The 26,171-nt window shown below is 37.1% G+C and overlaps 1 protein-coding gene across 3 annotated transcripts in view; it reads left to right on the forward strand.

Annotated features, from left to right (window-relative positions):
* Positions 1-24,253, forward strand: part of STX2 (syntaxin 2) — a 43,990-nt gene extending 19,737 nt beyond the window's left edge. For 2 of the 3 annotated variants that reach the window (XM_074205253.1, XM_074205250.1), the window contains 9 exons: positions 2,576-2,675; positions 8,880-8,954; positions 13,646-13,719; positions 14,239-14,347; positions 14,606-14,679; positions 14,789-14,926; positions 16,699-16,809; positions 19,409-19,536; positions 22,046-22,135. In XM_074205253.1, coding sequence (XP_074061354.1) covers positions 2,576-2,675; positions 8,880-8,954; positions 13,646-13,719; positions 14,239-14,347; positions 14,606-14,679; positions 14,789-14,926; positions 16,699-16,809; positions 19,409-19,489 — 762 coding nt within the window. In that variant the 3' untranslated portion in view covers positions 19,490-19,536; positions 22,046-22,135. Of the gene's footprint in view, positions 1-2,575; positions 2,676-8,879; positions 8,955-13,645; positions 13,720-14,238; positions 14,348-14,605; positions 14,680-14,788; positions 14,927-16,698; positions 16,810-19,408; positions 19,537-22,045 lie in introns of all 3 variants that reach the window. The other variant, XM_074205252.1, reaches the window with a different exon arrangement.
* The last annotated feature ends 1,918 nt before the right edge of the window (positions 24,254-26,171 follow it).

Genomic DNA, 26,171 nt, shown 5'->3' on the forward strand with positions numbered 1-26,171 from the left:
AGCTTGCCCAAGGCCACACAGCTAGGTAATTATTAAGTGTCTGAGGTAGGATTTGAACTCAGGTACTCCTCACTCCAGGGCCAGTGCTCTATCCACTGCACCAACCTAGCTGCCCTAAGATGATAAATTTTTGGAAAATATTTGTATTTAGTTTGCTTTTATATGAATAATAAAATTAGTATATACTATTAATAAATAAAGGAGTTTAGAAATGCAGGGTTTGTGTATAAAATTAGAAATATTATCAAGATCTTAAGATTTCATCCATAGGAATGTTTCAGCTCCCAATAGATATTAAAGTCCTTTCCTGTTGACCTTGTAGTCTCTTCTTAGCCTTGGGTTCTGAGGAGTTCTTAGAACAGGCCATGGAGGAGAATGGCTGTCTCCTATCTAGAAACCAAGGTGGCGAGGCACAGAAAGGGAAGCTCAGCACCCAAATGTTAACCACTTGGCAGTGTCTAAAAAAGTAGCAGTGACCCATGAGACAGACGCAAATTACTCCTTGGTTTTACTTCCCCAGCAGTTACAGTGATGGAGAGGTAATATGGAATCATGGGAAGAGTATTTGATTTGGAATCCTGGGGCCTAGGGTTCTAATCCTGCATTCATCTGAGTTGTCTTATTGTAGGCCCATCAAACCCCCCCCCCCCACTCCCACCAGGCCTCAGTTGTTTCTGATGTAAAATTTAGATGATTCTTATATCCCTATTGGCTCAGTCTTGAATGTTAAATCTATGGCTTTAGATACCTCACTTCATTTTTCTGGGACTCCAGTTTTCTAATACTTTAATCTTGTGACCTTAAAAATAATGATCTTCCTGAGTCCCTATGACCTAAAAAAAGTCCCATCATCTAGATACCACGTTTCTGGTGACAGCCTTTCTGAATTTAACTGGACTGATTTTCAGATGACAAGACCATCATTTAAAAAAGAATTTTTTTAATTATTTAAGGTAATGGAGTTAAGTGACATGCCCAAGGTCACACTAGATAATTATTAAGTGTCTGAGATCAGGTTTTGGACTCAGGTCCTCCTGACTCCTGGGCCAGTGCTCTATCCCCTCTGCCACCAGCTGCCCCCCAAACCCTCATTTTTTACTAGAAAAAGCATTTTACTTTGTTGGCCCTGGACTGAGCCTCCTAGATACTGATCTAACCTTCAAGAATCCTGGTTCCCAGTGACCCAGTTAAGGCATTGAAGGAGAACTTTAGTATAGGAAACTTGTTATCATAAATAAGCAAAGCTGCACATTTGAATCCATCACATGAGGTTTAGAAGTGAAGCTGATTTTCTTTTTAAACAGAGGAAGCTACTGAGCAAAAGCATTGACCAGAGCAAGCCGGTTTATGCTGCGGTGCCAGAGTAGAAATCATGCTGCATGAATATTAATGTGAATAATGTCTTTAAGTGATTCCTATGAAATGGGTATTATTATTGATTTTCAAGACCTAAATCTTCGGGAGCAATAAAAGTTGATAGTGCTTTGTCAGCAATACAATTATGATAGGGCAGTGGGGTGGTGCAGTGGATAGAGCCTTAGACACAGGAGGAGGGGAGTTTGCATCCAGTCTCAGACATTCGACACTAGCAGTGTGACCTTGGGCAAGTTACTTAGCTTTGATTATCCAGGGCCATCTCCAATCATTTGGCCACTGGACCCAGATGGCTCTGGAGGGGAAAGCAAGACTGGTGGTTTAGCCAGCACCCCTTTATTTAAATTCAATTTAAATGCTTATCAGGATGTCACCTCATTGATATCATATTATGGTCTTCAAGGACAAAGGACAAAAACATTTCATTACAATTATAATTGACTCTCCTCAATACATTTGGCCCAAATGTGAGAACAGATAAATTATATTTGGAAACTTTGAGACTAATTTGGGCCTCTGGGGGAATGTTATTAAAACATGTAATTTTAATCCACTGATCAATACTGATAGTACTTAATATATTTGATTGAAATGATTAATTTCCTCATTGAAATATGAAGACTGAGAATATTATATATAGACAGGTAACTCTTGAGCTTGTATTCCAGAAAGGCCACTTTGTCCTCAGATTTTTTCCTTCGTGTGTGTGTGTGTGTGTGTGTGCCCAAGGTTACAAAGCTAGTAAGTATCAAGTGTCTGCGACGGAATTTGAACTCAGGTCCTCCTGACTGCAGGGCTGATGCTCTATGAACTGTGCCACCTAGCTGCCTGACTCTGGGCATGTCACTTCATGGCTTTTACCTCAGATTACCCCTCTTTAAAATGGAAATAATAGATACTTCTCTTCCACAGTGTCAGGTACATAATAGGAGGTCTGTAAGAGTTAGCTATTATCATTAATTGATCCTTTATTTTAAATCATACTTGATCCCAAATTGTGTCACTGCTGTTGCCTTATCCAGAAGAGAAAAATGTATTGATATTTTCTTGTCCTTTTAAATCAAAGATTATCAAATAAAGAAAGTGACAAAATAGCTGCCATTTAGCCTTTTATTTCTTGGGTAACTTGAAATTTCATTTTCTGAAGTACTGAATGTAAAAATTCATAGTAAATTTTAAGTTACCAACATCTTTTTTCCAGGTTGAAGAGATTAGAAATAATATATCCAAAATTGCACAGATTGTTGAAGAAGTAAAAAAAAATCACAGTATCATCCTTTCTGCACCAAATCCAGATGGAAGTAAGTAATTGTTTTACAACTGATAGTCTTCTCAGAAAATATGTAGGACTATTTTTTTAAAATAATATTTTATTTTTCCTTCAATTTTATGTAAAGACAAATTTTAGCATTCATATATATATTTTGGTTTTTGCAAGGCAATGGGGTTAAGTGATTTGCCCTAGGTCACACAGCTAGGTGTCTGAGGCTGGATTTGAACTCTGGTTCTTTTGACTTCAGGGCCAGTACTCTGTCTACCTAGCTGCTCCTCAACATTCATTTTGGTAGGATTTTTAATTTTCTCCCTCCCAATCTTCCCAAAATGGTAAGCAATTTGATATAGGTTATAAATGTATAGTCACGTAAATCATATTTCCATGTTAGTCATAATTGTGAAAGAGGAAACAAATTGAAAGAAAAAATCAGGAAAAATATAGTAAGTGAAAAAAATATGCTTCAGTCTACATTCAGTGTTTTCTTTATCGGGAAGTGGATAGCATTTTCCACCATGAGGTGTTTGTAATTGTCTTGGATTGTTATGTTTCTGAGAAGATCTAAATCATTCATATTGATCATAACACAGTGTTGCTGTTACAGTGTTCAATGCTTTCTGATTCTGCTCATTTCACTTTGTATCAGTTTGTGTAAGTACTGACTTTTAGAAATAATTTTTATTATTTGATTTTATTGGTATAGGGAAGTCCTAAGGAACCTCCCTCAATGCAGATGGGGAGCCTGCTTTGAAAGTGATAAGACAGAGATGTCTGTCACACAGGACAACAGGACATATGCTGAACCAGATAAAAATGCATTTGGGAGATAGTTTTTTTTTTTTTTTAGATTTTTCAAGGCAATGGGGTTAAGTGGCTTGCCCAAGGCCACACAGCTAGGTAATTATTAAGTGTCTGAGGTCGGATTTGAACCCAGGTACTCCTGACTCCAAGGCTGGTGCTCTATTCACTGTACCACCTAGCCACCCCCATTTGGGAGATAGTTAATGAAATAAATAAATATATAGTTTTCTAACTTCAGCAGTAAGAGACAGGGAGAGGAGTTCCATTTAAATTAACTTCAGACAATTTAAACTACTTGGGAGTCTATCTGCCAAGACAAACTAGGGAATAAAGGGAATTTCAGAAACCTATATGAACTGATGCAAAGTGAAGTAAGCAGGACCAGGAGAACAGTTTACTTAGTAAAAACCAAATGCATTTAAAAGACTTAGGAGCTTTGATCAACACAGTGTCCCAGTGTGATTCCAGAGAATTCATGACGAAATATGTGACCTTCCCTCTTCCATCTGGAGGTGATAGATTTAGAGGGTGGATGAACTCACTAATTTTTTGAAAAGAGTTCACAGGAGAATTTATTTTCCTTATCTGACTATTTTTTGTTACAAGGATTTTATTTTTCTTTCTTTTTTTGATGAGAATGGGGTAGGGAGGAGAGTAGGGGAGAAGATGGATTTTGGTTAATTAAAAAAATTAAAAAAGCAGTTAAGTGACAGCTTTAGTAGACTAGCAAGACTTGTGTGAAATATTTTCTTTCCCCTAGATGTTGGGGCTCTTCTCTCATTAAAAGGCTTGCTGTATCTTGGAGAAAGATGGACTCAGACAGATACTTATGGCAAAGGGTAGTTGACATTCAGGTGTTCAGGGCTCTGGGTACCTTTTGTTCTTCACATAGTCCTCAGTGGCTCCCCTTCGATGTAGTTCTTCAAGTTCCTAATTTCTGCTCAGCTCCACTATGAGGAATCCCTGGGGCTGCCTCTTCTTTCGGAAGACCATCTCTTCCTAGTATTTTCCTTGTGTGTCTCTCTCTGCTTTTGGCATGATATATCTTATCTCCTTCCTTGTTCACTATATCTACCATAAATTTTTTCAAGTGCCCTTCATTCTAATCACTTAGAATTTTGGTGCTCCCGAGATCACAGTATTTCCATGGTTCATATTCATGTGGTATTTCTGGTGTTGTTGGTTTTGGCAGTAGAAAAAAGCATGGAATCATTCCAAGTTTTCCACGCTTTACCAAATATGATCCAGCCTATTGTCCTCATGGTTAATTTTTGGACTCTTTTGGGTTCAACTCATTGTCCATCTGAAAGGTTTGTCCAAGATATTTTAAAGGACAGACAGATGAGTTGACATTCCAACTGCAATTCATAACATGGTAATATAAAATTGCCTTTTTTTCTGTGGGCAATACAGGGATGATTTTTTTTTTAACATTCATTTATAAAATTTTGAGTTATTTTGATTTCCAGATTCTCCCTAGCTCCATCATTGAGAAGGCAATCAATATGATACCCATTCTATCTGTGAAGTGATGCAAAAAAAAATTCCTTATTAAAGCTGATCTTTTTTGAATGACTATGGAAGGAATTACTTGTAGGAAGAAGGTCCAGTAGCATTGTAGGGTCTGATGAAGCCTGCCCAGTGTCATCTGCGGAACATTTGGATAACTTACTTTTATAGGAAATTTTTCCTTCATTTAAACATGGTATATGAGAGTTTACATTGGCAAACTAATGTGGAGAACTGTTCTCTATGCTTTGTGCCTCATTTGATATTGAATATTAGAACAAATTATTTCTCTAAATCCTCTAGTGAATTTTATATGATTATGACTTTAATCCATCCTCCATTCAGTGACCAAAGCAATTTGTCCCCATTCAGTAAACTCCATTGACTTGCTATTGTTAGTTCTGGGAGCAAGTATACATCTTCTGTTAGCCTTTAAAGCCCTTCACAGCTTGCCTTTTTCCTACCTTTCAAGCCTTCTTATACTTAGTCCTCTGGGTGCACTCCATGACTGGCTGCATCAGCCTCTTGCCCTCTCTCACCTGCCATACTCTTACTCTCATCTCTGGGCCTTTTCTCCGATTCTCCCCAGTCTAGAATTCTCTCCCTCTCCTCACCTCTGTCTCCTGTCTTCCCTTTCTTCTTTCAAGATGAAATTCAAACTCTCCTTCCACAGGACGCCTTTCCTTTTCCCTTCTAGATGGCAGGCGCTGCCCCTCTGGAGTAATCTCCGATTAATCTCTTCCGTTGGCCTTGGTGCTCCTTGAGGGCAAAGTTGATGTTTGTCTTTCTTGACATCTCCAGTGCCCAGTACACACTTCACCCTGGCTTGGGGAGGGTCTCGGGCTTCTTGGTGTGGCTTGTTTCTTTTGATGACATACTAAGGCGAAGGTTTGGATGGTTTGCTGATCAGATCTGCCTACACCACTGATCTGAGAAAGAGAGTCCAATGCCTTGGATTCCAGCCTAAAGAACCAAAGAGAATATTGAGGAAAACTGGTACAATGAAATTTAATGTGAATAAATGTATTCCTACTTTGGTGTACCAAAAATAAACTTCACAAGTAGAAGAAGGAGGAGGCTTGACATCTGTTCACCCAAAAAGAACTGGGCCTGTTAGTGGACTGCAGGCTTGCTGTGAGTCAGCTCTGACTGGAGCGGCCAAAAAAAGCTCAGGTTCTCATGTGACCGTGTTCTGCTTCAAGATTCCTAGGACCTGGCCTGGGGGCATCAGCCCTGCCTGATGACTCTGCTCTTTCAGAACCTCTGAGACTGAGGGAGAGCCGGATGGTATCCACGGGATGGCGGGCAGGGTTTTTAAAGGAGTTTGGTATCACATTAAATGAGGACTGAGCAAAAAAAAGTGAGGTGTGTTTGGCTTGGAAAAGAAATGATCATGATTAGGAACATGGTGGCTGTTTACCAGTCTTTCCAGAGTTGTAATATGGCACAGAGATTTTGGACTGCTACTGCTTGCCCCCATGTGGCCAAGCAAAGAGAAAGCACTAGAAGCTGCAAAGAGGCAAATTTAGATTTATTTTAAGGAAAACCAGTGGAAAAAGGTAGCCTACAGTGGCCTGGTCTGCCTTGGGTTGTATTGATTTCTTTCTCATTGGGAGTATAAAAGCAAAGGCTGCATGACCGTGTTTTCTAGATTAAGATTTTTTTGTTGTGGTTCCAGTGCACATTGAATTTGATGGTTCTTTGTACTTCTTGAGATTCTGTGATTCTATGACTCTTAATCTCCATGTTTTAATGTGAGTGTAATTTGTTGAATTTCATTTCTGTTTAGATGTCTTTAAGAAATTTGAGATTTTATCAATATCTTTTGTTTTTATATTATCTTCATTTCCCAAATATCTTTCCTCCACCCCTATCCAGCAAATCATCCCTTATAGCCAAAAGGTAGAGAAAAGAAAATAAATAATTTTTTACCAAAGTTAACCAACACATTAATGATGGGAATAATGGAAATGTCCTATCCCTGTAGCCCCACACTTTTCATCTCTCCTTCAGGGACCAATTTGGTCATTATAATTAACATAGTATTCTGGTTTGTTTTCATCTTGTTCTGCTTTTTTTTTTTTTTTTTTGTAAGGCAATGGGGTTAAGTGGCTTGCCCAAGGCCACACAGCTAGGCCATTATTAAGTGTCTGAGGCCGGATTTGAACTCAGGTACTCCTGACTCCAGGGTCAGTGCTCTATCCACTATGCCATGTAGCCACCCCTGTTCTGCTTGTTTTAGTCACTATGTTTACTGTTTTTCTAGTTCCTTTTTCTTTACTGTACAGCAGTAATTAAAAGTCTTTTCGTGCTTAATTTTTTATACTCATCATTTTAATATTTCATTATCTTTATATTCAATAATTTGTTTGGTCATTCATTAAGGCATGCATCAACCATTCATTCTAGATGTACAGGATCATTTTTTAAGGTAAATAAAAGTCACTTTTTCTTTTCATTATCATTATCCTCTTGACCTCTTTTGCCAAGTAATAGCAGAGAACCATCTTAAACATAAATTTGGAATTCCTAAAAGTTTTAAATAAAGTATTTATGTATAGTCTAAACAAAACTCTGATGTCATTGTTTAGATGATTTTTTTCATTTCTACAAAGTAATATCTGTCAGAATTTTACATAGAGCAGCTGATGGACAGATAGTTATCAAAATTAAAATTTTGAAAAAAAGGGAAAATTAAAAATTAAATGTAAGATTTTTTTTTTTGTTTTCTTTAAGGTGAAATTTTTCTTTTTAAATTCTAACTTTTTGGTGCAGCTAGGTGTTGCAGTGGATAAAGCACTGGTCCTGGAGTCAGGAGTACCTGGGTTCAAATCCGGCCTCAGACACTTAATAATTGCCTAGCTGTGTGGCCTTGGGCAAGCCACTTAACCCCATTTGCCTTGCAAAAACCTAAAAAAAAAAATTACCTAGCTGTGTGACTACTGGCAAGTCACTTAACCTCATTGCCTAGTAAAAAAAAAAAATTCTAACGTTACAGAATTTCACTTTCGATATACCCATCATCAGAATTCTTAACTTTTATCTATCTCTCTTACTTTATGAATGTTATATCTCATTGGGGGATTCATTACTAAAAGAATCTATATTAGATATTTTTTTGTACTCTTCATTAACTTTGCATCCATACAAGAAAGAAATCTATAGAATAGGTAGTCATCATCTGATTTTAACCAAAGTAGTTGCCAAGTCCCTCTAGGCAGATGGACAGGAAAGGCAGAAACTAATGGAATGGTTTGCTAGCTAAAGAAAGACCAAAGACAGCAGATTTAGGATAATGCTGGTACCTAATAGGTTCTGAAATACTTGTGAAATAATAAGCACAGGAATGGGTAGAGTGGGATTTACCTGCATCAAGAGGTAGGTGGCATGATGTGGTGTAAAGAATATGACACTTGTCACAGGACTTGGGCTTTTGAGTTTTGGTCCTTGGCTGACTTGGATGTTTTTGGACAAGCTCATTAATTTCTTTGTACCTCACCTGTAAAAGAGGAATGATAGACACACACGTTACCCCATAGAGGTATTGTGAGGAATGAATGAGTTAATATATGTAAAATTATATAAATATATATGTTAATGTCATAAAGTATTAACACCAGCTCAGATGTTAGGGAAGGGAAAATATCCTTGTACTAACTGGTTGATCCAGTGCTACAGAATGACCTTGTATGACAGCAAGGTGTAGTGATGATTGTCTTTATTAGGTGATTACATGGAAATTGCCCAAGAAGGCTTGGAGCTCTGTTTTTGGAGTAGGTCTAACTTGGTTTATTACCATCTTCTCTTAAGTGGAGTGAATGCCAGTGTAGACTATGAAGCAACAACTGGCAGTGTTGGCTATCTTTTTTGTTTATTATTGATCTCTAAATTTTGTATCTCAAATTATACTTTATTTTTAAAGGGACAAAAGAAGAACTAGAAGATCTGAACAAAGAAATCAAGAAAACTGCTAATAACATTAGAGCCAAGTTAAAAGGTAAGTTTGAAAGTTTAATTGCTTTTTTGGGTAAATGTTTAATGTTGACTTTTGGGGAAAGTCTTTGAGTTATCAGTTCTCTTCTGTATCTTTAAGATACTTGAATTGAATATTGTGAAGACCTGAATATGAAGAGCTAAATGTCATTACTTCTTATTCATTTCAGTCACTACCTCTTGTTCAATAGTATCATCACTGACTGATTTACTTTTGAATATTTGATTATGTACTAATCTTTTATAGTCTCATATTTTATTTTCTGATTCTTTTTACTTAATTTCTATTATTTCAATCTCAACATAATTAGTGATTATGTCTCCATATATATGTATACATACATGTATGTTAATAGGCAATGACCATTTAAAATATTTTATTTTTTCCCAATTACATGTAAAAACAATCTTATTTTATTTTATTTTTAGTTTTTACAAGGCATTGGGGTTAAGTGACTTGCCCAAGGTCACGCAGCTAGGCAATTAGTAAGTGTCTGAGGTTGGATTTGAACTCAGGTACTCCTGACTCCAGAGCCAGTGCTCTATCCACTGCACCACCTAGTCACCCCTGTAAAAACAATTTTAAATGTTTTTAAAAATTTTTGAATTCCAAATTCTCTCCCTTCCTCTTTCCCCACTTGCCTTTCTGAAACAGCAAGCAGTTTGATACAGGTTATGCATGTGCAGTTATGCAAAATATATTTCCATATTAGTCATATTGTAAAAGACCCCAAGAAAAACAAAACATTTTGAAAGGATGCTTTTGATCTGCATTCAGACTCCATCGTTCTTTCTCTGGAGATGGTGAGCCATTTTCTTCCATAAATCTTTCTGATTTGTCTTGAATTGTGTTGCTGAGAACAGAGAAGTCATTCCCGTTTTATCATTTGTACAGCATCACTGTTTCTATATACAGGTGCTCCTGGTTCTGCTCTCTTCACTTTGCATTGCTTCATATAAATTTTTCCAGGTTTTTCTGAGATTCTCATAGTGTTCATCACATTCATATGCTACAACTAGTCAGCTTTTCTATAATTGATGGGCATGCCTTCAGTTTACAATTCTTTGCTACCATTGAAAGAGCTGCTAACAATATTTTTAATATAAAGGTCCTTTTTTTTTCTTCTTTGATATCTTTGGGATACAGACCTAGTATTGGTATGGCAGGGTCAAAGGATATGTATAATTTTCTTTGGGTGTAGTTCCCAGTTGTTCTCCACAGTGGTTGAATCAGTATACAACTCTGCCAGTAGTTCATTAGTATTTTAATTTTCTCATATCCCCTTAAACATTTGTCATATTAGCCCATCTGATAGGTGTTCTAATTCCATTTCTCTAATCAGTAATGATGTAGAGCATTATTTCACATGACTTTAAACAACTTGGGTTACTTCTCCTGTTCATACGCTTTGATTATTTATCAATTGGGGGATGGCTCTTATTTTTATAAATTTATAAATTATAAGTTCTCCATTTTTTGAAAAATAAAACCTTATTAGAAAAATTTACTATTGAATAATTTTTCAGTTTATGATAATTGTGTATTCCTTCCATTTTCTTTTCCCTGTTTATCTTACTTTCTCTTTTCACCCTGTTTATCCACAAAAATGTTTTGTTTCTTTTACTTCCCTCAATCTTCCCTTCTCCTCCCCCCGTCTCCTTCCCTTCCCTTATTTTATCCTCTTCCCCTCTACTTTCCTGTAAGATAAGGTAGATTTCTGTACCCAACTGAGTGAGCTGTTATTCTCTCTTTGAGTCAATTCTGATGAAAATAAGGTTCGAGGGCTCCTGTCTATCTCCCTAATCTTTCCCTCTACTATAAAAACTTTTTTGTGCCTCTTTTATGTGAGATAATTTCTCCCTTTTCTACCATTTCCCTTTTCCCATTTCCTAGTGCATTCTTCTTTCTCACCCATTAATTTTAATTTTTTTTTAGATATGATTCCATCACTTTCAACTCATACCCATCGCCTCTGTTTAGGTATACTCCTTCAAATTTCCTTAATGAGGAGAAAGTTCTTAGGAGTAACAATTATCTTCTCATGAAGGAATGTAAACATTTTAATTTTATTGAATACCTTTCTATTTCCTTTTCCTGTGTATCCTTTTATGTTTCTTTTGAGCCTTATATTTGAAAGTCATATTTTCTATTCAGCTCTGATCTTTTTTTATCAGGAATGCCTTGAAAGTCCCTATTTCACTGAGGAGATACGTTTTCCTCCTTGAAGGATTGCAGTCAGTTTTGATGGGTAGAGTAAATGGTTTTTGGTTGTAGTCCTCCTAGCTCCTCTGGCCTTCTGGACCATCACATTCCAACCCCTCTAATCCTATAATGTAGAATTAGTTGCTAAATATTGTGTTACTTTGACTGACTCTGTGATATTTGCATTGTTTCTTTCTGGCTTCTTGTAATGTTTTTCTCCTTGCCTTGAAAGCTCTGGAATTTGGCTGTAACATTCCTGGTAGTTGTCATTTTGCTATCTCTTTCAGGTAATAACCACTAGATTCTTTCAATTTCTGTTTTAACCTCTGATTCTAGAGTATTAGAGCAGTTTTTCTTGATAATTTCTTGAAAGATGACGTCTAGGCTCTTTTTTGATCATGTTTTTAGATAGTATTTATTTCCCAGATAAGTTGTTTTTCCAAATTTTCTTCTATTTTTTCATTCTTTTGACTTGATTTTATTGTTTCTTCATATCATATCAAGCTTTCACTTGCCCAATTATAATTTTTTTTTTGCAAGGCAATGGGGTTAAGTGACTTGTCCAAGTCTACAGTTAAGTAAGTATCAAGTGTCTGAGGCCACTGAACTCAGGTCCTCCTGACCCCAGGGCCAGTGTTCTATCTACTGCACTACCTAGCTGTCCCCCAATTATAACTTTTTAGAATTATAGGGAGCTTTTGCAATAACTTTCCCATTTGTACAGTTCTGTTTTTTAAGGAATTCTTTGTGAATTTTTTAAACTCTGTTTTTCCATTTGGCCAATTCTGCCTTTTTAGGATATTCTCTTCATTAGATTTTTGTGCCCCCCTTTTCATCATTTGACCTATTCTGTTATTTTCTTTGGGGTGTGTGTGTGTGTGTGTGTGTGTGTGTGTGTGTGTGTTGCTTCCTTTATCAAGCTAGTGACTTTTTTCATTATTTTCTAGCATTACTGACATTTCTGTTCCCAATTTTTTCTCTTTCTCTTTTATTTGGTTTTTAAATCCTTTTTGAATTCTTCTATGAATTCTTTTTGGGCCTGAGACCTTTCACATTTTTTCTTAATGCTTTGGATTTAGCTGTTTTGATTTTGTTGTTTATATCTGAGTTTGTGTCTTGATCTTTCCTGTCCCCAGAGTAGCTTCTTGTGATCAGATTCTTCTTTGGTTCTTTGTTCATTTTTTTTTTTAGATTTTTTCAAGGCAATGGGGTTAAATGGCTTGCCCAAGGCCACCCAGCTAGGTAATTATTAAGTGTCTGAGGTCGTATTTGAACTCAGGTACTCCTGACTCCAGGGCTGGTGCTCTATTCAGTGCGCCACCTAGCTGCCCTTTTTGTTCATTTTTGTAGTCTGATTTTAACTTTATGTTAAAGTTGGACTCTGTTTGAAAGGTGGAAGGGGGACTGACAACTTCAAGGCTTTTTACACAACTGCTTTCAGAGCTAGTTCTGAAGGTCTGCAGGTTTTTAATTCTTTCAAGGGGGGTAGTGTTTCCTCCTCTGCTGTCCTGGGCTGTGGTCTTTGAGTGAGCACAAGCACTATTTTCATTCTGGAACTTTGATTAGGGACTCACTTCCCTGTGGCCACAATCTGTAGCGTGCTCATGCTTTCCCTTGCCCTGGAACTCTGACCCAACCAGGACTGCAACCAAATCTGTGTATGGGCGATCTCTCAACAGCTGCCGCTGTGATTCAGTTGTCCCCAAGGTCCTCTGCCACGTGGATGGCTGACCTGTGTTCTATGCTCACCTGTGTGAGACAGACTTTTCCTGTTGTAGGCTGACCCCACCCCCTTGCCTTTTGTGAGTTTTGCCACTTCAGAATTTGTTTTGAGATGTTGTTATTTTAATTGTTTGAAGGGGAATTTGGGAGAGCCCAGGTGAGTCCCTGTCTTTTCTCCCAGCACCTTGGTTCTATCACTCCAGTGACTTTTTTTTTTGAGAAAAAAGATAAATCTTTACTGGGCATTTTAAATTATTCATTTTTTTTTGCAAGGCAATGGGGTTAAGTGGCTTGCCCAAGGCCACACAGCTAGGTAATTATTAAGTGTCTGAGGCAGGATTTGAACCCAGGTACTCCTGACTTCAGGGCCAGTGCTCTATCCACTGTACCACCTAGCCACCCCTTTACTGGGCATTTTAAAAACTTTCAGCATGATGTGACTTATTTTTGTGGTGCATATTACTCAACTTTGGTAGCCATGGTTTTTGAGGTATTTGATGTCTCTGTGTGAAGTTAAAACAGAAATTATTTTGTGACAATGGAAAAACGATGGGGAAAAAGTCTCTTTCTACCCTAGTAGTCAATTTAATCAAGAATATCCCTTAATTGATTATTTTCAATTTCTCTTTAGCAATTTGTCAATTTAGTTTTATTTGTTGGAAATTAGAAAGCAATGGATTCCATGCAAGAAAACAATGCAATTTGAGGTCAACATTCAATAACTAATTTGAAAAAAACAAAATGAAAACTGTTCTGTTTTTTTTTCTCAGCTATTGAACAAAGTTTTGATCAAGATGAGAATGCCAACCGAACATCAGTGGATCTCCGGATACGAAAAACACAGGTTTGATTATCAACTTCATTTGGCTAAGATAAAAACTCAGAGATCATTCCTCTCTGATGGCATGTTTATCTTCACACAATCTGTTTTCAAAGTAGGGGCTGTAATATGCACAAAATAATTATATCATACAGTTTTAAGAAGAAAGGGCAGATAAATGGCTCAGGGGAGAGAGTGCTGGGGCCAGGAGTCAGAAAGACCTGAGTTCAAATCTGGCCTCAAACACTTCCTAGTTGGGTGACCCTGGGCAAACCTTGTTTGCCTCAGTTTCCTCATTTGTAAAATGTTCCATAGAAGGAAATGGCAAACCTTTCCAATATCTCTGCCAAGAAAACCCCAAATGGGGTGAGAAGTATCTATTGCTCACGAGGTGCCTAGAAGGAAAGGGAGTATAAATAAATACACTTAAAATATGTATTTCTCTATTTGGAGTAATAGTATTATAGGTTGACTTGCTGAAATTTGTTTTCTTAGTGGGGAAGGAAAAAAGTAACATTTTGATCAATTTTGTCCCTGTTATAGCATTCTGTACTGTCTCGAAAATTTGTGGAAGTGATGACAGAGTATAATGAAACACAGACTTTGTTTCGGGAGCGAAGCAAAGGACGGATACAGCGTCAATTAGAAATAAGTGAGTAAATAATGTTTTCTTGTCTGAAATCTCATCAACTGTGTGACCATGAAGATGTGTCTTAGCAACCTCTGTGAACTTTGGGTGTCTTATCTGTAAAACTGGAATGGTAATACTTGCACTACCTTCCCCACAAGGTTGTTGTGAGAAAAGTGCTTTATAAGTGTGAGTCATTATTGTTGTTCTGTGAGAAGTACATCATTTTTGAAGTGCAACACTCTAAATGAAGTGTTTTAAATTATGTTAATATCTCCTTAGCTGGAAAAACTACCACTGATGAGGAACTAGAAGAAATGTTGGAAAGTGGGAATCCTTCTATTTTCACTTCAGATGTAAGCATACAAATGTCACTAGGACTGGATATGCATTTTATTTTTAAAAAAATACTGCAAACCAACCATATGTTCATTAGCATTTCTTTCTTGTTTCTCCATTCCAAAGATTATATCAGATTCGCAAATTACTAGGCAAGCTCTTAATGAAATTGAGTCACGTCACAAAGATATTATAAAATTGGAGTCGAGTATACGAGAGCTACACGAAATGTTTATGGATATGGCTATGTTTGTTGAGACTCAGGTAACTAAATTGATTTGAATTAATTTCTTTAAAAAGAAATCTTCCTCTAATGTTTGTGATCTGATGTTTAGTTGAATAATAACTTCTAGTATGCTTGTATTTTCTGTTCTGTTAGAATAAGAGGAGGCTCCCCCTTTCTGAAACCCATTGGTCTGGCAGAGGTTGTCTGCTTGCCCAGTGGACTTGGGGGGGGCTTCCAACATGGAGATTTTGTAAATAGTATTTCAGTTTTTCTAAATGATTTATTAAAATATAAAGTGTAAAGTTGATGTAGACCCCAGAGATCAGATTGTTGTGTGACCCTGAAGAGATTCTGCTCTTGATTTTTGTGCACCTTTGGATGATCTTGATTTAGTTCCTAATAGATCCACTGAGTCCATTAAAGATGAATACTCCTCCCCCAGTATAAAAACAGACTATTCCCCAATAAATGGGTTTTTACTGAAATCTATTTCCAGTCCGTGCTTTTCCTTTTGGCAAACATTTGAGTGAATTATTATTCTTTCTTGTGCTCCTGCCAGAAGAGTTCTTTAGGATTAAATGTTCACAGTGAGACATTCATAACCATTATCCTTGGCTGAGAAGGTTCTCATCTGAACTTTACTTAAATCAATGCTTTTAGGTCCTTCTGTGGCACTGGTAATTTGTGAAGGGTAATTTGTGACAAGGGTTCACTTCACACAAACTTTAGTGACCGTTTCAATATGACATTTTTTGACATCATAAAGTTGATTGAGGGAAATTGGCATGTGCTAGCAGTGTTTTTGCTAAAAGAAGTTAACAATTACTATATATGTGGGGGAGGGAATATTTCATTCCCCCCCCATTAATGATACCAAAAAATGGATAGATTGGCAGACAGTACTTCATATTTCCCAATTCCTGAATTATTCCAAAGGAAGCAAATTAGCTAGGTAAGAATTATTAGAACAGACTTGTAGTTATTAAGTTATTCTTTTATCATACAGATTCTACAGAAAGAAAGTAATTCTTTCCTTGGGCTTCATTAGAAAACTTTAGCACTTTACAAATTTGTCTTGCCATTTACATTTAGAATTCATTAGTATAATTTCTCCTATGTGGACACCTTTGGGGTTAGTTATTGTATTGATCTAATTTAGTTCAGATTGTGTTGGGAAATTTAAATCTGTCTATGAATGAATGAGTTACTTGTGCATCATTCTTCAATGCTTTGCTATTCACTGCTGCAGATTATGTCTGCGAATGGACAGAAACCAGGTAATGCATTTTCTCCCCTTAACATTTCACCGCATTTCCTTGTTTAAAAATTTGTTCATTAATTCAGCCAATTTAGTGTCAATGTGTAAGTTATGTTACATTTTAAAATATAATGAAAAATTACACCCATTTTTAAAAAAGTCATTCTCTGTCTATATGTATGTTTTTAGAGTATTTTTGTGCATGTAGTAAAATATTTAACCCAAAGCTAGCTTTGTTTCCATCATTATGCTCATCCTTAAATATTTTTAGTATTTCCATGTTTAGAAAAACTCATATACCTTTAATTATCAAATTTGAAATCTTATCTATTTTATCTTTAATTTTAAAAATTGAAATTGAATTTTAAACCATTTTTTTTGAACATGAGTAGAATAGATTTTGCCTTCTTCCTTCCTTAGTGAATAAAAACTTCAAGACATCCCTTTCACAAGGTACATTCTAATCTCAAAATCATTATTGATATGATGTAGCTGCTCTTGGGTATGCATCTGGAAATTCATTTCTTTTAAAATTAAAATTTTTATTTTTAGGGTGAAATGATCAACAACATAGAAAAGAATGTAATGAATGCTTCAGACTACGTAGAGCATGCTAAAGAAGAAACTAAAAAAGCTGTTAAATACCAGAGCAAAGCCAGAAGGGTAAGCTTATGTTTTGGAACTGCTAAAGATGAAAATTTCATAATATCCTATGGATTGGTCTATGCTAACAGTACACTAATGCCATTTTGCTAGGTTTATTGAAGAAATAAAACTGGGTGCCCATTCTACTCTACACTAAAATATAATGCATTTCTTAGGTATACTGACACTAATCTTATTAAGAAGCATAGAAGTTTATTAGGTAAATTCTGCTGAATGTACGGGGTCCAAAATAAGTGCAAACCCTTGACAAATAAGCATAAGTAACATTTCCCTTCTCACATGCTAGACTGAAGCAGATTTTTATTTTAAAGTAGAAAAAGTTTTCTGTAGTTTTGTCAGTCTTTGTAAGAACTGATGGAGAATAATACAGTATCAGGTCAGAATAAAATGTTTTCTTTAAAATATTTTCTCATTAATTTTTTTGATATATTAGTTTATTAAGTTCTTTAATTGGATTGCCATTCCTTTGATTTTTGGATTATTTGACCTGCATAAACTTAGGCAGTTAAGCATAGATTCTTCCTAAGAAATATGTGCATTGTTGGAAATTAGTTTATTATTAACAAGAATTAAGGGGCCCTTCAGAATTTTTTTTTCTTAAAAAATCAATCTGACAAATGTACCACTAGCCTAAAGTATTTTTCTTTACTGTCATTGAATTTATACTTGGATGCCCATTTTGTAGCATTGTCTCTGTGTAACAGAGGGATGCAGTAGCACTGACAAGCTTAAGGTATGTAACAGTAATACAAAAATGACATTTGACTGTGGAATATGTGATTATATTTATATTGGAATGTAAATGTATTTGGGAAACACATTTCAAAGAAATTATTGGCACTAAATTGTGAAAAGCCAACTGAGGAGCTGGAAAGCCACCTACTCATGTTTTCCATCCTATTCCCCTGTTTAATCCCTTGCTCCCAAGGGATACTGGAGCTAGATTAAAACATCAGAGCACCTTAGGAGGACACGGTCAGACTGTTGTCCAGCAGACTACACCCAGTTGTTTCTTTAGATCCCTTTGTTGGGTCCGTGGTAGTTATCAGCATGAGAAGAGGCAGAAATAATGATATTGTCCTCAACAGGTACTTAGTAGATATGTCTATAGTACTAGAAAGAAGTTAAAAGTAAGAAATACTTATAATAAATAATTGAATTTTTTTATTGATTTTTTTTTTAAAGAAAAATCCAAGCCCTTTAGCTTTTCCCTGATTCATCTTCTCCCTGAATCTGACAGTTTTTTAATGAAGTGTGGGGTTAATAGCAGGGAGACAGCCATCAGTTGTCTGGCATGCGCTTGGTAGAGCTCTGACTGCATTGTCATTGTATTAATTGGTTGGGTAAACACAGTCTTATTAAGTCATCAGTATCCCTAATCCCCACAAGTGTAAAGGAGCCTGTTCTTGTGCTGATCCATGACTGCCAAGACCTGCTGGTGACAGTCGGGAACCCTGGCAGCTTGTCCTTTAGCCTCTTAGCCTCCCTGTTGTCCTGTTCTGGAGCCTGGGGGTTGCATTCCCAGCATCACGTTGATTGCATTATTATGTGAAACATTGCTGCTGAAGCTACAGTGGAGTTTGGTGTGGCCCATGCTGCGCCAGACCACGTTAGCAGTGTCATTGGCTCACCAGGGAGACATGGTAGATAGCGCTGAAGCATTTGGTCATCCTGCACAGATGTGTTCTGTAATTTTAGGTTGTTGGAGACAGATTAGAAGGGCTAAGTACAGCATGGAGATCACTCGTTCCTACAAGTCGGCCAGTGGCGTTCGGTCAGTGTGGGTGCTCCCTCGCTGATGTCCTGCATCTACACCAGGGAGGGAGATCTCAGGATCTTCTGAATCTGGGAGGGCAGGTGAAGCCAAACTGTGCAGCTGTGGGCTTCCTTCCTTTTTTGTTGAGGTCTGATGGTTTTTGTGGCTAGGGCATCTTTGTAATAGGCAAGTGTTATGGATTTTGTGGATGCTTTACTGCATGCCAGACAAGTCATCAGCACATCAGTTATTGATACATTTCCTTGTTAGCAGCATAACACAACATATGTGCTTTTTGAGAATCACTGCCCCTTGCACCTTAGTGGATATTCTCAAACTGAAGATTTCATTCTTGAACCGTGGCCTTTCTGGTGAAGAGCCTTGGCAAGCTTCACCTGTCTGCTCTTGGGATCAGGAGGACAGTGCTGGCTCTGGGTCTGTGCTCAAAGCCCTCCCTGCCCGGGCTCACCCCATCTACCAAACATCCACTTTACTCCCATAGCCTTTAAGAGCCCCTGTCAAGCTCCCAGGAACTAGTGAATGTAGAGTCTGGATCTCAGGATGATAAGGTTAGCAAAACAAAATAAAAGCTAGCAAGTTCACTCATGATAATGGTTAGAACTAATGTATTCATAATTGTAGGGCCTAATAGTCTCCCTGTAGCAAAATAATGATAACTTTTTATGAATTGAGGATTAGGTCAAATAGGGAAAGAGAATCATTACCCAGAATTTGAATTGACTTATGTTAGGTCACAGGGTTGTCTTAAAGTGCAGAAGGGGTCTTAATCCTGAGGCTGAAAATTAATTATGATATAATCAGGTTACTTTTCTTTGACAGAAAAAGTGGATAATTGTTGCTGTCTCACTGGTGCTGGCTGCCCTACTTGCCCTAATTATTGGTTTATCAGTTGGCAAATGATGATGTGTGGATAACTGCAGCATGCTTGCCTCTCTGCCATTGTGGCAGTAAGTAACTAATTAACTAACTTTGTTTTTATTTCTTTTTAACATTCGTAATTTGCCCCCATAGTGATGATCCCATTTTTGTTCTCCTTTATAAGCTTGCCTGTTTGCTGCTCCCTTATCTCTTCCTTTTTAGTAATGCATGCCAATGCTATCCCTAAGAGTACTTATGTCTATCCTTCTGAAATCTGTATTCTCAGAGTAGTGAATCTGGTCTCAGTGATTCACTTTCTAATAAAAGTAATTTTATTACATGGGATTTTATTATTTTTTTTAAAGGGGGGAGGGGGCTTTTCAGGAATTTCCCCCCAGAATCATCTGTTTTCATATAATAATAAAAATAACATTTTTACTGAGAACTATATTTAGGTCCTTTTAAATTTAGAATGCTTTTGATCTTTTTTTTCACATGAATATGTTTCATTGTTTTTTGATGTTCAGAGGTTTCAGTCTTGTTCAACTCTTAGTGAAACCTTTTAGGGTTTTCTGGCAAAGATCCTAGAGTGGTTTGCCAGTTTCTTCTTCAAAGGCATTCTACAGATGAGGAAATTGAGGCAAACAAGGTTAAGTGACTCGCTCAGGATCATCCAGCTAATAAATTGCTGAGATTTGAACTCAGGACAGTGAAACCTGACTCCAGGCCTGGCACTCTATCCATTGCATCAGTTAACTGCTCTGTTTCCTTACTTTAAAAAAAAAAAACTGTTAATATTTTAAAAAATTTAGAAAAATGGAAAATTTTATTTCAAAGGATAAATGGAGATACTGTATGTTAGATATTATAATAATACTATTTCAATATTTAAACTCTTATAGAAGACAACAGTTGCAAACCAATTTCTAATAGTATTTTACGCATTTTATAACTAAAGAGAAGTCTTATCTCCTTTCATTTTAGGGCATTTTTTCTATGCTCATAGCTATGCTCATAATTAGAATAGGCTTTCATGTGAGAAGCAAAATAAATGATCTTACTCAGAGGGTTTGCCTCTAATGGGTAATTTTCCTTCCTTAAGATGTAGCCTTAGTCATATATTCTAGGGACAAAACTCTACTCATTGTTTCAGCAACTGGCTGATGCAACGCTGTCAGCAGTTTCTGTTTCTAGCTCTGTTGGAATTTTTAAGAATCCTTTTAGCACAATTATTGTCCAGAATTTTCTGACATTTCAGTAGTAGAGTCACAGGACATTGTAGCTCCATCACTCTTTCAGAGGAGCGCTTCCCGCTGTCGGTGGCCCCGTCTTCCTCTAGAGCTCTTGATGTGTGCCAAGGATGGCATGGGGCTGGAGGGGAGAAAAAAGAAAAAGAACATTTGATTTCTATTCCCAGTCAACCGATAGTCTGGAGAGGGAGGCAAAGCCCGAGGATGCCCAGCAGTGGATCACTTAGAGTAGTCCACCCAGCAGTCATCCAGAGGGGAATGTTCTTATTCCCTCAGTTCCCAGGGGAAGGAGACAGTATGGGGGTCATCTTGAGGGTAGACTGCCGGCAGGAGGGTCCAGGAAATGGGAGTGAGGCATTGTTGGGGAGAAGGGGGTACAGACAGACGGCTGGACAAGACAGGATCTTGTGATGGGACAACTGGGGAATATCCTCAGTAGGTCAGAGTCTATTCAGGGGACTTGGAAGCCTCAAGAAGAGATGAGGCCCGAGGCCCAGCCAGGCCACCTGCCAGGCCTTGATGGGGTGCAGGCCTGGACAGTGTGGTGGCATCGTCTTAGATCAGCTCAGGTCATTAGACAGGTTTATATGCTTTGTGTGCGAGGCCCTGTGAGAGAGAGGAAGCAGTCTCTTCTTCCAGGACTCTTCATTCTGTAGTGGCTCTGCTTCTTCAGTACTTTAGCCAGCAGCAGACAATGGAACTCAATATATGAGACATCTGTTTCCCTAGAAAGGAATTTAGTAGTCCCATGCTTGGCAGAATTTACTTAAAGGAAAAACAACCTGACCCAATGGGTGCATTTATAACCAAATTCAGCAATGTTTTATCAGCCAAATTTCAGAGAAACCTTGATGGCATCACAGAATGTCCCCGTGTATCAGGTGGAGCATTTTCTGGTCACTTTACCATGTTGAGTAGTAGGATTCATTGAGCAGACCAGCACAGAGGTCACAGCTATGGGGCCCGATGAAGTAGAACTCACAAACAAAATAGGAGGAAACCAACTTGGAGCAGTTTTAAGAGTTAAAACTGAGAAAAAAGCCCATTTTTGTCAAAGGGTGAACCAGTGAATGGGAATAATAGCCATTCCCCATTTATAAATGCACACATTAGGGTAGCCCAAGAGTTAGCACCCAAAACTTTGTAAAGATGGGCTAATATACCCTCTTTGTGACTCTTCTTGTGTTGACTACCATCTTTCTGCTGTTTTTGGTTCTGAGCCTACATTCCTTACTGTTCTAGCCAGATGTGGTTAGAGGGAGTGATGCTTGTAATTTATTTCCAGCTGATGTAATACATTTTTGATAAAATTTGATAAATTAACTGAGGTTTTTTTTTTATCTTACAGAAAATGATGTTCATAATTATTTGTGTAATTGTTTTGCTTGTGATCCTTGGAATTATCCTAGCAACAACATTGTCATAGCAAATGCATCTCAGGAGCTAATTATCTTTGGAGCTTCAGAGCACATCTGCGGTGAAACCCACACCCAGGCTTTTCACGAATGAACCACACACGTCGAGACAAGTGGCATTCCGGCTGCTGATTTACGATTAGTGACTTCAGGGGGAAAACTCCATAAAGAGATGTGCACAAAATCGACTGAAGGAAACTGGATGGCTGCCGTGAGTTATTGACAGATACCAAGAATTTGACAATGGGAAACGTACTTTAGGGGCCTTAAAATAAGGAATGATTGAAGACTTCAATTGTTGACATTTCAGTGTTAAATTAATCTGAAGTTTAATTAGGAGTACATGCTGTTAAGAAGCAGTTGGGTTCCAGCTCTGTGGCTTCCCCCCCCCCCCCCAGCTTGTGTGTGCTCATTAAGAGAAGTTTTTCTACTGTGTTTATTCATGTTTATTTCTTGTTGGCAAAATAATTCTAATTATCCAAATAACTCTTTTGTAAAATGTCTACAATTTTAATATATTAACTTAATACATTAACACCTTTCTTTGTCCTATTTTTATATATTAAACATTGTCTTTGTATAAAAACTTCATTTAATTTTTAATTCATCTTTGTACAGTATCCTTAAGTTAGTTTGTTAATAAAGAAAAGTTGCCATCATCATCAAAACAGTGGACATGAGACACCCAAATAATAATTCAAGTACCTTCTGTTATTAGCTAATAGCAAATCTTGTTATTAGGGAGTTATAAATAAATTCAAGCTGATTTCAACACCCTCTAGAAAAGTCTAGATTATTGTTATTTAACTCTAGTTCTTCCTGTTTTGTTTCCCAAGATAATAAATTAGTTACGACCCTGTAATGATAATGATTTGTTTTCTTTGTTCATTGTTTACATATTTCCCTATTTTGCAAAACTCAGATTGAAATGGAAATATGATGAAACAACCTGATGGAACACAATTTAAGAAATGATCTTTTTTCTTAAGTCCAGTTATCCCAGTGAGATCATTTCCCTGCTTAGTTGAATCTTACAGTGCTGGGTATGCTTGTGTCTGATGACCTGCACACCATCAATCCTTTAAAATTTCTTGAAGTTTACATGACTCAATGATGGTTTCAAGGTTCAGATTCTCTTTATTTGATTTCTTTGGAATTTCTCAGTATGAAGGACACTGGTGTGACCTGAAGTGGGTGAAGTGATGCTAACTGAACACCCCTCCTACTAGTTTCACATCAGAGTAAATGATGAGAGCATTTCCAAAGGAGTGTCAGCTTGCACAGCGTGGGGTGTGACTTGAGGCGGAGGGTGGATATGGGCCTTTCCCCAGATGTTTGTTTGAATGTACATGTAGTTAGTTGCATTTGTATAGAAACTGTAAGATGAAAATACAGGTGTACAATAGGTTACCATGAAATGGCTAAAGGCAGGCTTCTTTCAATACTACAATTATGAATTTCATTCACATTCCTGAGTATATTCTCAGTTATAATCTTTTTCATTCTATAGTGCTGCATTTTGTTTGCTTTTGATATGTGATTGTACATTTTGGAATTAATGAGTATCTTTAAACAGATGCGTCAAACGGAATGTTTATTAATCTAACATATATTTTGCCCTATGGACGTTTGGATACTAAGCTTCTCTAGTTGGAATCCTTGTCAGTGAAATTGTTTTATATGGGCTTTTGTACATTTATTTGTCAGAATTATGTACAATTATAAACTTTGTAATATTAAACAACCAACTTTCTGTACCTTCTTGTGGGTCTGATCACATAATAATCTTCTGGTGACGTCTTTCTGATCTCATTTGAAGTATTGGATTTTTTTAAGTTTTTATGTTTGAATTGATAGAAATGATCTTGATTTATTTTTAGATATTTAAATCAATCCACGGATGGCACACTGATGTACACAAATCACTTTTACTCATTTGATATTAGAATTTTAGAATATATTTGTAGATTTCTTTGTGACTTTTTGTAGTTTCCATTATTCTCTAAATGTTGGATGTTTCTATTAAAAGAAAACTTTCACAGAGGGCCACACAGGAAATTTATGCTTGCATTTTTATTTCTGAAAAGCTGTATGGGACAAATATTGCATCTGCATCAATAAATTGTTCTATTAAAGAAAAATACTTTTGTCTGTGACAGTCATTATATATCTGAATGTTAATAACAATGGAGAGAACCTAAGGTTTGGAAGCAGAGAGACTAGATTGAAGTCCAGTATCTGCTACTGACAACTTGCACCTGTCACTTCTTTGATCTCAGTTTCCTTATTTGAACATTAAGGGGTTTGGACCAAGTCATATTTAGGACCATTCTAGCTAAAAAACTATGATTCTGTGAATTTATATTTTTGTTTTTATTCATTTCAAAATATATCCATGGGACTTTAAAATGATTGTCCCTCATGTCACAACTGTTAACTCAGTTGGGCTTCCTTGCTAAGGGACAGTGGAGAGTTGGGTAATGAGGTGTCAAGCTTGCAGACCACTCCACAAGAAGCCATATTAAAATATTTCTGGGAAACGTGTGCCAAGATAAATAAAAATACAATGCAACATAGATAATGTTAATTTGTGGCTTTCTAAATCTGCATGAAGTTGGCAGGGACTCATCTGTTTTTTGTTTGGGTTTGACAACATTCATTCAGCTGCTGAGTGTGCTTGATTGGAAGCAGCAGAGGAGATGGTGAACTCCTCTGGAATTTTTATATCATAGAAGTTGGGGCCATGTTTTGGGTTTCTTTTGTCAGTCTTACTAGTCACATATGACCTTTACCAGATTGATCAGAATCCTATATCCCAGAAAGAGGCAGCTGAAGCTGTGGCTAGAAGACTGGACTTTGGTCTTGGTATTACTTAGACCCTACTTTGAATCCTGCCTTAGGTATTCACTCGCTGGATGACCCTGGACAATTCCTTTAACCTCTTTAAGCCTCAGTTATTTCATCTGGAAATGTTACAATAACAGCACATCCCTCACAGGATTATTTTAAAGAGATGAAGCATCAAAAGTCCTTTGCAAATCTGAAAGTGTTTTATATAAACACATAATTCTACAGTGGACCATTAAACACTTGTACCAGAAATCACCAATCCTCAATGTACTTTTGATTCTCCTGTGGGTTTTGATTTTGCCCTAGAATCACAATCTTAGGCTACATGCCCAAATGAACATCCTGTGGACCTGAGAATTGAACCAAATAAGAATTCTTACCTAAGGAGACTACATTTCCATGATTCTCCTGCATAACATCCCTGTAAAGGTCCCTTTGAGTTGGGTCCTTGGGGCCTCCATTCATCCTGGGTAAGATACACAGCCATATCTTCAAATGTCATAGCCCCTGAAATCAAACAGATTCCACTGTTACCTGCTACCTGAAGGACAAAACCATGCTATGTGTAGAAACTAATTGATAAGTGGAGAAGATAGTTCAAAGTCAACAGGAAGGATACAAGTGAGAATGGAAATAACCTGTGAGAAAATCATCATCATCCCCAGGCTGATACCAGACCTGTGATAATGTCCTGGAGATTACCTGGCAATGATTGCCCTTGATGGATGGACAGAATGGTACAAATCCAAGTTAGGAAAGGTAGCAGCCTGATGTGGGGAGGCAAAAAACAAAAGATTTTATCCTCAAATGAGTCACTAACTTATGTATAGAGTACAAGCAAGTCACTTTTTTTAAGTCACTTTTCCTTAACTTGTAAATTAAAGTTTACTCAAATGGCTTTCTCTAGTCCTTCTGATCAAGCCCTTGCTTGAATACTTCCAGGAAGGAGAAGCTCACTACCACTTTATACCATTTCTGGAGAAAGTTCTTGAGGTTGTTTTGTGTTTTCTCCTGAGATTTAGCCTGACGTGTCCTCTGTGCATAATTTACCCATTGCTTCTACTTCCATTTTCTGGAACAGAGCAGAGGAAGCCTTATCTGCCTTCCCCATTTTGAAAAATCAGGACAACAGTTTCCCTTCTCCCTTCTTGTAGAATCTTCTTTATTAGCCACAATCTTTCAAAGATCACACCTACCAGTTCTTTTAAT

This window comes from Macrotis lagotis, chromosome X, assembly GCF_037893015.1.
Source record: "Macrotis lagotis isolate mMagLag1 chromosome X, bilby.v1.9.chrom.fasta, whole genome shotgun sequence".
In the NCBI taxonomy this organism is placed as follows: domain Eukaryota; kingdom Metazoa; phylum Chordata; class Mammalia; order Peramelemorphia; family Peramelidae; genus Macrotis; species Macrotis lagotis.